The sequence below is a fragment of the Rhopalosiphum maidis genome, chromosome 3 (assembly GCF_003676215.2).
Source record: "Rhopalosiphum maidis isolate BTI-1 chromosome 3, ASM367621v3, whole genome shotgun sequence".
Taxonomy (NCBI): domain Eukaryota; kingdom Metazoa; phylum Arthropoda; class Insecta; order Hemiptera; family Aphididae; genus Rhopalosiphum; species Rhopalosiphum maidis.
The window spans coordinates 23118353-23131258 of NC_040879.1; the positions used below are offsets into that span (position 1 = coordinate 23118353).

Here is a 12906-nt window from a genome sequence, read left to right on the forward strand (position 1 = left end):
TTTTATTCATACATGCCTCCCCCTCTCGGAGAAGGAAAATAAATAAATAATAAATAATATGAGAATATTGGTCGTGTGTGGAAAGTGACAGCATTCTGTAAGCAGTTAAACATCGATTTTTTTTTTTCATTTATTATAACTTAAAATGATTCAACACACTGGGTGTGACATCGATTTTAAAACCACCCGAAAGAGAACGGGTGAAAATAAGGACGAATTCCAATCGTATTATATATATATATATATATACTATAACTGTACAGGTATAGGCAGGTAGCATAGTAAGATACTTATTGTTATCGTGTTTGTTATTGTTATTGACCGGACAGGTGCCCAGGTCGACTGTGTGCGCCGCGTAGCTGAAAACACATTCATCCAGGGAACGGTGCGCGCAGATGCCTAAAACGGGCGTGGAAACAATTTGCGAGGTGCGGGTCTGTAGGTCAGGTCCCCCCAGCCGCTCCCTCGACCAAAAACCAGGCCGACCAAGATCCGAAACCAACGCCACCGTCCGTCATATACAACTCAACCATTGTTATACATCAGGGGCGGCCAAGCATTCTTTGGCCGCGATCTACTAAAAATATATTTCACCTTTGAGGATCGACTTCCGTAAAAATGTTTTTTTAGATAAAATGTATCGATAATGTTGTTAACTACCACTATGATTAATTTTCGTGTGCATAGCCTAAAAATAAATTTTAACACGATCGACCGTTTGGTCGCCCCTGTTATACATCATCCCGAATTCGACAGCGACGGAGTGGGGTTTTACGATCTCAATGATGTAACATATAGAACATAAGTCACCAAATGGTTATTATTGTAAATTATTATTTTTTCTTTAAATATTATTGGTTTTTAAATAATGTAAATATGTATTTAGAACTTTTATGGCCCGTGAAAAATGTTCAGATCCCTAATGTGGCTCTTTTAAAATATTAATCGGGGACCCCTGCTATAGAATAAAGATTGTTGTTCGCTTCCCATCTTCACCCCGCCATATAGCACGGATAGCAGTTTCGTTTTTATTCGGTCCCGACAGAGCGCTCGATCGGCTCCTCACCTCGAACGTCCCCACCACCCACGGCTATCGAATTATTACTGTTGCGGCGCTGTTGAATGATCGCTGCGCACATTTGTCTCCCATTGACTGTCAACTCTAGACGTCCAGTACGTTCACCATACCTAATAGTGCCGACGTCCGCCACCGATCATCATGGAGATAGAAACACAACAGAATCCGAACGACGGGTTATACGAGTGGCAGTACTTGTTGGACAACAGTGTCATAGGACAATCCGAACTCATGTAAGTGAACAACAATAAAATTATAAAATTATTATTTATCGTATATTTTTTTTGCCAATGGGGGGATGGGTAAATCTGTTGCCTCTATTGTTACTTACAATACCGTATGGTTTTATGTTTTCCCTTCAGACAAGTGATTGAAGGACGTAAATTGTTTTTGCAAAAGATCGAAAGCAACGATGTCAACCGAGAAGATTTTTTGGAGCATATAGAAAGCGAGACAAAATTACTGGAAGCCTTGCAACACAATATCGAAGTAATAGCACAACACCCGTGTGGTTGTTACACTAACTTTACTGTTATAGTAATAATACTATAAAGTTAACTGTTGTTTTTATTGTTGCAATAGCTTCGTTCTCGAGTGGAAGAAATGCAGTCTGATGATACCAGAATATTAAATATGCTGATCAATCGCATTGACTTCTTGTATTTCAGTATGCTACAAATGTCCCCCATTCGTTTGTCTTCAATGAAACGATACTTAAAATTTCGTTCAGATAACGTAAGTTACCGAACAATTTATTAATAATAATTTGTTGTACTTCTACAATTTTTAATAGTAAGTACCTAAGGGTACTATATAAGTAGGTAAATAGTTATTCAATGTAGTAATAGTGTATTGATCAATACCTAACGACTATATTATACTGAACAATATTTATATACTTATCATTTATAGCAGCGGTTCCCAAACTTTTTCGTCTTACGGCGCCCTTTTGGAACTGAATTTTTCTTATGGCGCCCCTAATAAAACCGATGACCATTTTTTTTAGATAAAATAAAGAATAGAACATATTAAATTTATTTTTGGACCACATATAAAGTTTAGCGTTGCGGCGCACACTTTGGGAACCGCTGCCTTAAAGGACATCACAGGTCGCAACACAAAATTTTACTACTGTAGCCGCTTATGTTTTACGTGTAAAAGTAGTTTGATTTACACAATGATTTTAGTAACTTAAAATAGTATTTCAGAATTATTTTTTTATAATCCTGAGTATATTTATGTGCCTAAGACGATGGTGTGATTTAAAATTGAATATATCTTGTTGTTGCATACATATTATAAATTATAATTTAGTGAAACTATTTGAGTACTATTTTTATCTACTATAAAAAAATTATAAAATGTATCAAAATTATAATTACACCAGTGTCACAAATACAAAAAAACGCTTATGGTTAAATAATATTATTTTTAAAAATATTATATATTTTAACGATTGAATTTGTATTAATCTAGATACTTTTACACGTAAAAGATACGCCGCCGTTCCAACTTCGGTTTTATGACGTCAACGCATATTTTCAAACGCCTTTATCTCATTGAATAATTAGTGTTTACATTTGAGACCAACACCATATTTCTTAGATAATGATAGACTTTAAAGTTTAAATCAAAGAAAACTTGTTTTCAGTGTTATGTCCTTTAAGCTATTAACTATTATAGTTGATGTTACATAAACAACAACAATAATATTAAATTGAAATCGAAAAGACTAATGAAATAATTTAAGATAAATATTTTCTATGAGAAAATTTAAAATGTAAAATAATAATGATTAGCTTACTTAGAATGAATCAAGAAATTCTTATTTTAAACATAATTTTCATTTCAAAATAACTAAAACAACGTTTATAAAATTAAAATAAATTAATTTTTATAACTTTTTAAAATTTGTACTAAACAATTCTAATTTTTTTTACGAAGGACTTATCTTCTTCTAACAATTGTATGAACCAATAAATAGCTGAGACTAAGGTGACTAATTAAAAATAAATTAACTTAAGCTATACCTACTATGTTACTTTAACATATATTAAAAATATTAAATTATATTTTATGGAAAAAATTACTTACATTTTAAACTTATTTATGCCACAATAACTAATTCGATAGTGTAGGTGAACGTTATAGGCAACGTTTGCCATAGTCGACATAATTTTGCATAATAAAGTAATCCCGAAACTGAATCAAATTTTGAAACTTATTTGGACTATGTTTTTACTTTTTAATATGTTAAGTTTATATACACAGAATAACCAAAATGCTTTTCTTAAGAGAACACGAAAATCGGTAAAATGTTCTGTCTATTAGTACAGCCAGAAAAATCTATGTCTTACCGCTTAAAGATTGTTAATATTAATAATACTATTAAATAAATGTATCGATGTATGTATCATATTTATTGTGTCAATAAGTTGTTATTATTATATTTACTAATAGACCAATATTGCTATACCTTTATCCCTCGTAAAAACCCAATGTAAGAAAAGTGAGTTTTTTGGTTTTTCTGTGGTATGAACCCGTTGTTTGTTTGGAAAAATGTATACATATTATAGAAAGTATATTTCATAAGCTTCGGACTGATGAAAAATGTTGGCATAGTTAAAAATAATTTTTTTTACATGAATGAGGCGGGTATATTTTCAAATGTGTAAAAAGTGTAAGTTGTGCAGCCGTCTCTAGGTATTTAATATTTATCATAGGCCTATGATTAGACAGCGGTGATTATCTACCACATATATAGATCATTTACTCAGACTCATTTGGGCCACTCCTCTTTTCCACCTATAATGATGAATTTGGCAGAATTTTCGTCAAAATATTGTTATATTCATTTTAATTAATATCTAATTAATTTTACTAAATAGTGTGAATTAGCGTGACTAGTTTTGGAATTTGTTCGGGACCAGATTGTGTCAAAAATTTAAAATAACGTGATTGATTATAATTACGAGTGCTATAATTAGCATAGAAGTATTGTAAACGTTTTTAATCATCGAATTAAAATTATTACGCAAATCTTATAGATAATGACGACAATTACTCAATTACAGATCACATGTGAATTTAAATGAGGACAAAAAGTACTGAAACTAAAAATAAGTACTTAATTAGTTCTCTCTATATTTTTACTGTAATATGTGACAAGTATCAGACAGGGGCATCATTTGAGGGATAGGGTGTGCGGTTGAACCCCTTACTTTTAAAATAGTTCCAATTGGCCTGACCCCAGATGAAATAATGCACAATTACTAATAATATTTTAAATTAAATAGTATTTTAAATATTTTGATTTTTATACTGACATTTATCAATATTGGTATACTGTCAATCATGATTACAACTTTAAATTACATTGGTTATACACAAATATTGTGATATACATTTTTATTGTATTTTAGTTTTTAAATTGATTTTTAATATTTATGTTAATGCATTGATTCGGTCCATGATGATGTATGGAAATAATTGGAAGCAAAATAATGTACATATACGTAGTATTTTCAAAATGGCCTGCTTGATACTTTGCACACCTGAAAAACCCCGAAATGACGTCCCTGGTATCAGATCGTTTTTAAATTAGAATATATTTTTGTCAATTATTGGTTTAACACAAAATACTCGTAAACAGTTATTTCAAAATAAATTTATAGTAACTAATATAGCAATATAATTAAGGATGTACGCAGAAAAAAGTTTTGGGGAGTGTTTTTGAAAATCAGTTATTGAAAAGTAGAATTTTTTTTCATAAACATACGAAATATTTTATGAAAATTAGCTATACCTACTTAGGTACAATACCTACTTTTTTAAGTATAAACATTGATATAAAGAAAAAATTACAATACTAAATCTAATTTTCGTGAAGTTTTAGTCATTATGTTAAGAATATCTTCACAGTTAAGAGGCCGCAACACCCGCATGTGTTGCTCCGTCTAGCAAGTACGTAACATAACAAATTTATACTCAGCAGATCACGTTTAGCTCCGTTAGTTTAAAAAATTAGAGTGAATTTACCTATTATAAAACTTGATGGTAAAAACATTATCTGTGTTTGTAAGTAGGTTTTTTACGATTATTAAGTTTTTAAGTGAGTTATGAGCATTTTTAATTTACGCTATGTTATATACGCATAACTTTGTAAAAAATTGAACTATTGTAAAAAACCAACATACAAACATAGATAATTTTCTTACCATCAAGTTTCATAATAGGTCGATTCGCTCTAATTTTTAAACTGACGGAGCTATACCGTGATCTGCTGAGCGTAAATTTGCTATGTTACGTACTTGTAAGACAGAGACAACACATGCGGGTGTGACGCCTATGTCTCTATGTACATTAAACAATATTAATTTATTTAATCTTTCGTCGCCAGTTTTGTTACGTAAATACGTAGGTACCAACGTAAATACATAATAAGTATAATTTTATTTTATTTATAAATCCTGTTTTAGTATTTTAATTTTTATTCAAATTATATTAATTATTTTAATTTGTTAGTATTGAATTAAAATTTTGTTTTAACCGGTTTTTCACAAACACAATGTAATATCATACCTGTCTATCAAAGTATAATATGACAATTAACATTAAAATAGAATAAGTAAATAACCATACAAAACCAAACATTTCGAGGGGTGTTTCAGTGTTTAAACACCCAAAACACCCCCTTGTGTACGTCCCTGAATATAATATATAATAATTATTAACATGAAATAATTTTTAATTTTCAGAAATCATACATCAATGACACGACATTTTTGCGTAAACTAATGTCGAGTAAACACAATGATCCGGAAGTGTACAAAATAACCGCTTTGTTTGAGTATTATAATATGAGTGATATAAATGCCGCTAGACTGTGTTTTTCAGAAGGGTTGAAATATCACAAGCATTGTAAAAAACTACATGTTGACAATTTCAGTTTAGAAGTCCAGTACAATGAAGATACTGATGGTGAATCATTTCCTATAGCTTTGAGCAAGTATAAAAATATGATCAAATGTTTCAAAGGTGACTTGGAGTTTCACTTTACATTGTTAGATGCATCATTCAAAAGTAATTCAGTTTCGGAATTACATTATCATGTCGTAAGGTATAAAATTATATTTACTATATTATAATGTATTTAATACGTAGGCTACATATGGAAAAATATTGATTTTTTTTAACCACTATTACACAGGGATATGATCGAGGAATACAAAGGACATGAAAAAATGTGGCAAAAGTTGGCTATAATTAACTTAAATGGTTTTATCTTTGATTCCGAATCGGAACTCATATGCTTTGACCGTCATCGTGGAAGTGGAATTACGTTAGTTACATATTTTTTTATGAATATAAATCAACTTATATAATGCCTACTGATGATTTAAATTATTTAGATATACTTATAAAGCATTTGATGATGGTTTGAAAGTAATTTGGTCACCCGTGAAACGTAAATTACTATGGAATATGTTCATTGAGCATGTAATCAATATTTGGAAAGAATTTGGTGTGAAAAATACAATCGCTAGTTTTGTGAATGAAAATATGGAACGAGTGTTTCAAGGAGCGTTTAACGAAGGATTTTTGTATAAAGCAGAACATTATGCTTATTGGGTAACCTTTATGAATCATAATTATTAACTTCTATTATAATAATCATAATTATTTTGTTAAGGCTGAACATAAAAACGAAGAATGTGATGAGATTTTGTCCAAGGCAATTCGGATGAATAAAGATAATTTGAATGTTTGGATTGAAATATTGACAGTTTATATTGAAAGTGATTCTTTTGAAATGGCATATAAAGTTTTTCAAGATGCCATCAAGTCACTGGAATCAAATTCAATACCATTATGGGAATTAATGGAAAAATTTATAATTGACTTCGACCAAAATTCGGTATAATAATTACATAATTATTAATTTTGGATAGTGAAATTTCATACTTAATATCACCTATTAACTTTTGAAAGTTACAAAATGCATAGTTATTTAAAGCTCTAATTATTTTTTATAATAAAATAAATTCCATGTTTTAAATCAATGTTAATCATATATACTCGATAGTACTCTATGTAGTACTGGGTGATGGTTTTGATAAATTTTTTATTATTTTTTAAATTAAGTTATTATTATTATACAGAAGCCTTTTATCTATTTGTTTTTATAATGACATGAACTTGATACTTATTTATTTTAATGAAAATTTTCTTTAAAGCACTATCGCTCAAATTCATTATAAAATCGGTATTCTCTCTCTCTGATTAATGTCTGCTAAATAGACATTTTACTTATTTCTCTTATTTTTTTTTTTTTAATTATAGGATAATAAAAAATAATTTATAATTAATTAATTACTCGTATAATATTTTACCAAAGACCATTATAACATATTATATTTTTCTATTTAAAAATAGAAAATTGTTAAAAAATATTGAACACTAGTGCCCGATTGCATAAAAAAACTTAGAACGTTTAACGGAGTGTTAACCGTTTTAATGCCTCGTTAAGAGGACGTCATACCCGCAAGTTTTGTCTGTCTTACGAACGTAAGGCATAGCAAATTTGCGTTCAGCAGATTCAATTTTATGCTGTTAGCTTTAATATTAGAGTCAATTTACCTATTATTAAACTTAAAGGTAATAATATTATCTAGGGCATCACATACGCTTTTATTGATGTTTTAATTTTAAGCTAATTACGAGCATTTTAAAGTTTTAATATTTTACATAACTATAACAAAAAAGCACCTTAGTATACCGAAGTATGAGGTCCATGGTTATCAGTAAGAATTCATGATAACAACCTAGTGATATGAATTCAGCTGTTAATAAATAGGTACCTATATTTAAATAATATTATAGATGATATATATTTATTCTGTTTTTATAATTTGAAAATTTGTATAACAACGTGACACTGATTTAACGAGCCATTCTAATAATATATTAGTTATTTAACGAATGACTTTTATACAACCGGGCATATACCTGTTTACTTCCAAAATATGTATATATTAATGTCTTTTTTAAGGTCGTGTAATTAAATATTATATAATATCAAATGCGATGAATGTTAACAGGCATTAGTTGAGCAAAAATGTCCATAATAGTACTTAAATATAATATTTAAGTATACACAAAAATAAACTAATTCAATAATTATATGAATATTATTAAAAATACTAGCCATATTTTTTTTTAGCTTTTAGATTTCTACCAACAAGCTTCATACGTGCCATGGACCCAAATCAGTTTGATATACAGAGTGAAATACTTGAATTTTTTTGGAATGAACAATGGGATAACTGCTATTCGTAGACTGTTTAAAGAATTGAATAGTATAAGTCCACCTTGTAAACAATTATACGTTGAAATGATTTCTTATGAACGATCCTTGAGTACTGTCAATGTAACACAAGTCAGTAAATTGTACAACGAAGTATGCTATAACTTGGGACATGGTGATATTGGTAAGTTTAGTCATCGATTTTATTGAATGATATACTTACTCCGAAGTCCAAGGTGAATAATGACATTAACTATTATACTTATGTGATATTCCTATTTACCTATTTACAGAGTTGTGGGCTAATTATATTCAATTTGAGTACATGAATGTTGAACGATATACAGCAAAGAATATTTATAAATCATCTATGGAATATTTGGGACCAGAGTTATTTGACGTCTTGACAACAGAGTTTGAAAATATTAAAAGTGAATTTGAGTATGTATATAATTGATAATATCTAAATACAATAATAATTTTATATCTTACTTAATATAATTTTTTTTTAATTTTTAGGAAAACCCTTACTATAAATCCAGAAGTTATAAAAATTGATGAAGAATGATATTAAATAATTATCTATTAGGTATATTATTCCATGTTGATAATATTCTATTAAATGTGTTTAATATCTAATAGTATTTCAAAATTATAACAATATTATACCTATTTATCTATATTTATTTGGTTTTCAAAATATTTTTCTTTAAAACATTATATTATTTTCATTCGTTTTAAGATATTTTTAACATTTGACAATTAAGAATGTATTCAATTTATTTAAAATATTATGTATAAATACTTACTCATATTTCCTTATTTTAAGATTATATACCTAATTATCTAAGTAAATTTAAGTTCTCGAATTCAGGCAATTCTGCATCAAATATTTATTTTATTTATTTTGCTTTTAAGATAAAATAGTTTGTGTTTGATTAATACATTTTTATTTTTAGACATCTTTATAGTTAAGACTAAATAATTCACAAAATTCTTTAGTTCCAACAGAAAATCTACAAACAGACATTTTGATGTTTATCCACAACTCATTCTAGTTCTTACAAAATTATACACAAAAAATTTAAAGTCATTTAACTTAATTATAATGCGTGGAAAATTATTTAATATTTTTAAATTTAATTGATAAAATTAAAATATATATATCTGTGTTGTAGTTTAGTAAAGTTTCTGATTTTACTTTTTTAATTTACCTGTAACTTAATACTTGGGTTGGTTGAAAAAAAGATAAATATGCTGTCTGCTTAGGTACCAATTCATTCATCATTGTATATTTTATATTAGACTGTTTCAGTGACCGTTAAGATTTTGCTTAAGTGGGAGGCAGTGGTGGTGCCAAAGATGAGCTTGAGCAGGCCATGGCCCACCTTGAACTCTTGATTTTACAAAAAAGTTTGAATTTGTATTTTCAAATATTATTACTTAAATAGTTTTGAAAATATATGTGTAATTCCAGGGTCTGGTTTTCTTATATCATACTTACAGTTACACATATATTACTGTAGGTTATTTACAAATTAAATTTTATATGTTGTGCTGTTCCCGGAAATGGTTATATAGTTATCATAATATAAATCTAATTTTAGACAATTTTGAAGAATGACTGTATAATATGAGCTATGGGCATGTAGCATGTAGTGATTAGTGACTAGAGAACAGCTAACACCGTCAGTGCCGTCAAAAAAGTCTAAGATTGGGGAGTCTATACCGCGAGCACCAGTGTGGCAGTGCAGTTCTCCCATTCCACCGTTTGTATCACTATCGTGTGACTGTATCTGCCCTAATATACGTTAGCTCGCCCTAAAAAAACGTCCTGACGCAGCCACTGGTGGGATAAGTATTTGTTAAACAGCAAACTAGGGAAAAGTTAACTAGGATCGATCTATTATATATTTTATGCTGATGCAGTAAGTAGTCTATCACATTTTAGAGTTTTAAAGTAACAAGGACTTTTACTTAATGGGGACAATGATGGGGCTATAGCACTTTCAACTGCAAGTGGACTGTAATATAGTGGCTAAAATATTGTTACTTATATTATACATAATATTTTATTAATATTATAATAATTATTATTATTATTATCATGGTATCTGTGGACGCTGCATATTATAAGACTCACTTTAGGACCAGCACAAATAAACAAATGAATCTTACATACAAAGTAGGAAAAAAAACAAAAATTTCAATTACACATTTGAGAATTTTATTTTATTATATAGTATTATTTTGCTTTTATTTGAATTTACTTTATACACATTACATGTTACTTATTAGTGAATAAAAAATTTAAATTATATTATAATAAAAATTATTACATATTTATAAAAAAATTATAAATTATGTATGTACATACTTATAATTTATGAAAAAAAAAAATTAATTTTTGTTTATTTTAAATTATACTATTTTTTTTTTTTTTTGATTATTTATTTGTTGTGCATACGTTATATAGCATGAGTCAAAACCAGTAATAATCAACAAAAATATGTTTATTTTCTACCATTTTTTTTAATGAAATTTAAGTCTTTTAATATAACCAAATATTTTATAATGTATTTGGATTTTTAAACAATTTTTAATCTAATAAGCAACTGAATCATCTATCCATGAGTCTTATAAACAGCGTATTATTTTTTGTCATTAAGTTGCTGATGGTTATTATTTCAAGTATTGTATACAGTTAATTAGTGCAATTATTTTTGATCCAGTATTTTTTCATTAGAATTATCTAGTATGATCCTAGTAGATGGAAATCCTAGTATATTACTTTTTTTTTCTTTGGCAAAGATCCAAATTAATAATAGTTATACTTTGTAAAAATAATCACAGTAACCAATAGTCAGCAAATCAATGTTCATGTATTATAATAAACAATGATGCAAATGACAAAAGTTCAACATTTCAGTGAATAAAAACATACATTAGTTTTAATATATATTTTTTTTTTTATTTAAATGCTTCACATAATTAAATTATTATATTTTTATTTAAGAGATTCTAAAAACATTAACAACACACAAAATAACTATTTTATGCATAAAAAAAAATAAGCTGTAAAATTAACTGTAAAAAAAAAATATATATATAAAGTTTTATGTTTATATAAATATACAATAAGGATTATCTAATCGTAGACAATGTTTTGATTAAATGTTATTGTTTATTAGTAAATTTACATGTATTCTGTTATTAAAACATGATGATAATTGCCATTAAGTTTAAAAGTAAAATAATACGGGACAGTGAAGAAATTATATAATTATAGTTACAAATCATGATATATTACAGGTGTCACAAAACGTTTAATCAAAACAGATATAAGTACAAATCTAAAGTTTTAATACTAAAAAAAAAAAAATAGTTAAAGCTTGCTTTACGTTATTTTAACAATGTATTTTTTTAGACTAGAAACACACTATACAATTATATATTATTGTTTAAAGATATAAAAATGTGTAAAATTTCAATATTTTTTTTTCATTAATACTATAAGCCTTGGTAAAAAGTTTATCACATACAATTGTGGTGTTAGTATAATTATAATATTCAATTATATTCTATTATAAGTACATTATTATTTTATTATAATATTTTTTTTACAAATTTAAAAACAATATTGCTTACAATTATGAGCCAGTATAAGTTTGAATAAGTATTGGTTGCAAAACAATAATAAAAGGTAAGTTCAATGAACACAAATTAATTTGTTAATACATAAAAGAAATAACTATCAATTATTTGTTAAACTTATTGTTTTTCTTTTTGATAACATATTTAAAACTAACATGGACAATGGAAACTAAATAAAATTCTCATATTAAGTATATAACAATACATTAAGGACAAGAATAATTTAAAAGTTTTCACAGAGATCAGTTTATTGTACAATTATTTATTAATGTGGTTTGAATAAAATAGTAAACCACATAAAATAAGTATAATTTTATTGCACATTATTTATCATTGCTATTTTTTAGTTATCATCATGCCAGATTTTAGCACATCGTTTAAAATTGATTACAATAAACAATTTATAAAAATAGTAATTTTTTTTTTTGGTTGATTTATCAATGCGTTAAGTATAATTTCATCACATAACTTGTAGATCAATAATATTATAATAAAGAATATTTATTTTCATTTTAAAACATATTTTAAATTAATAATTTTTAAAATTTACTTCTGTTAGAGAAATAAGAAAATATTATATCATTTTTGTATTCATGCAAAAAAATAGTATGCTTTATTAAGTGAATTATTTAATAGTATACATTGACATATTTAGATAGACATTTAAATTATTATCTTGTGATGTATTGTGTTAAACGCAAAGTATTTATGTACTACACATATTTAATTGAAAAATTGTACTTTTCACTGTAAACTGTTTTATGTTAATGAAAAAAGGGAAATAAGATAAATTTATAAATAAATATATAAAGAATAATAACTGATTATGATCTGATCAAAAGTAAAATTATTTCTTTAAATTATCAAT

The 12906-nt window shown here is 27.1% G+C and overlaps 1 protein-coding gene across 1 annotated transcript; it reads left to right on the plus strand.

Annotated features, from left to right (window-relative positions):
• Nucleotides 1-616: 616 nt before the first annotated feature.
• On the plus strand, nucleotides 617-8946 carry LOC113557844 (the record flags this gene model as incomplete). The annotated part of the gene is made up of 11 exons (XM_026963386.1): nucleotides 617-816; nucleotides 887-1311; nucleotides 1441-1567; nucleotides 1661-1813; nucleotides 5836-6197; nucleotides 6288-6419; nucleotides 6490-6709; nucleotides 6771-6995; nucleotides 8301-8568; nucleotides 8678-8825; nucleotides 8904-8946. Coding segments are annotated over exons 2-11 (1770 nt in total), but the record flags the coding sequence as incomplete, so codon positions are not given.
• Between the last annotated feature and the right edge of the window lie 3960 nt (nucleotides 8947-12906).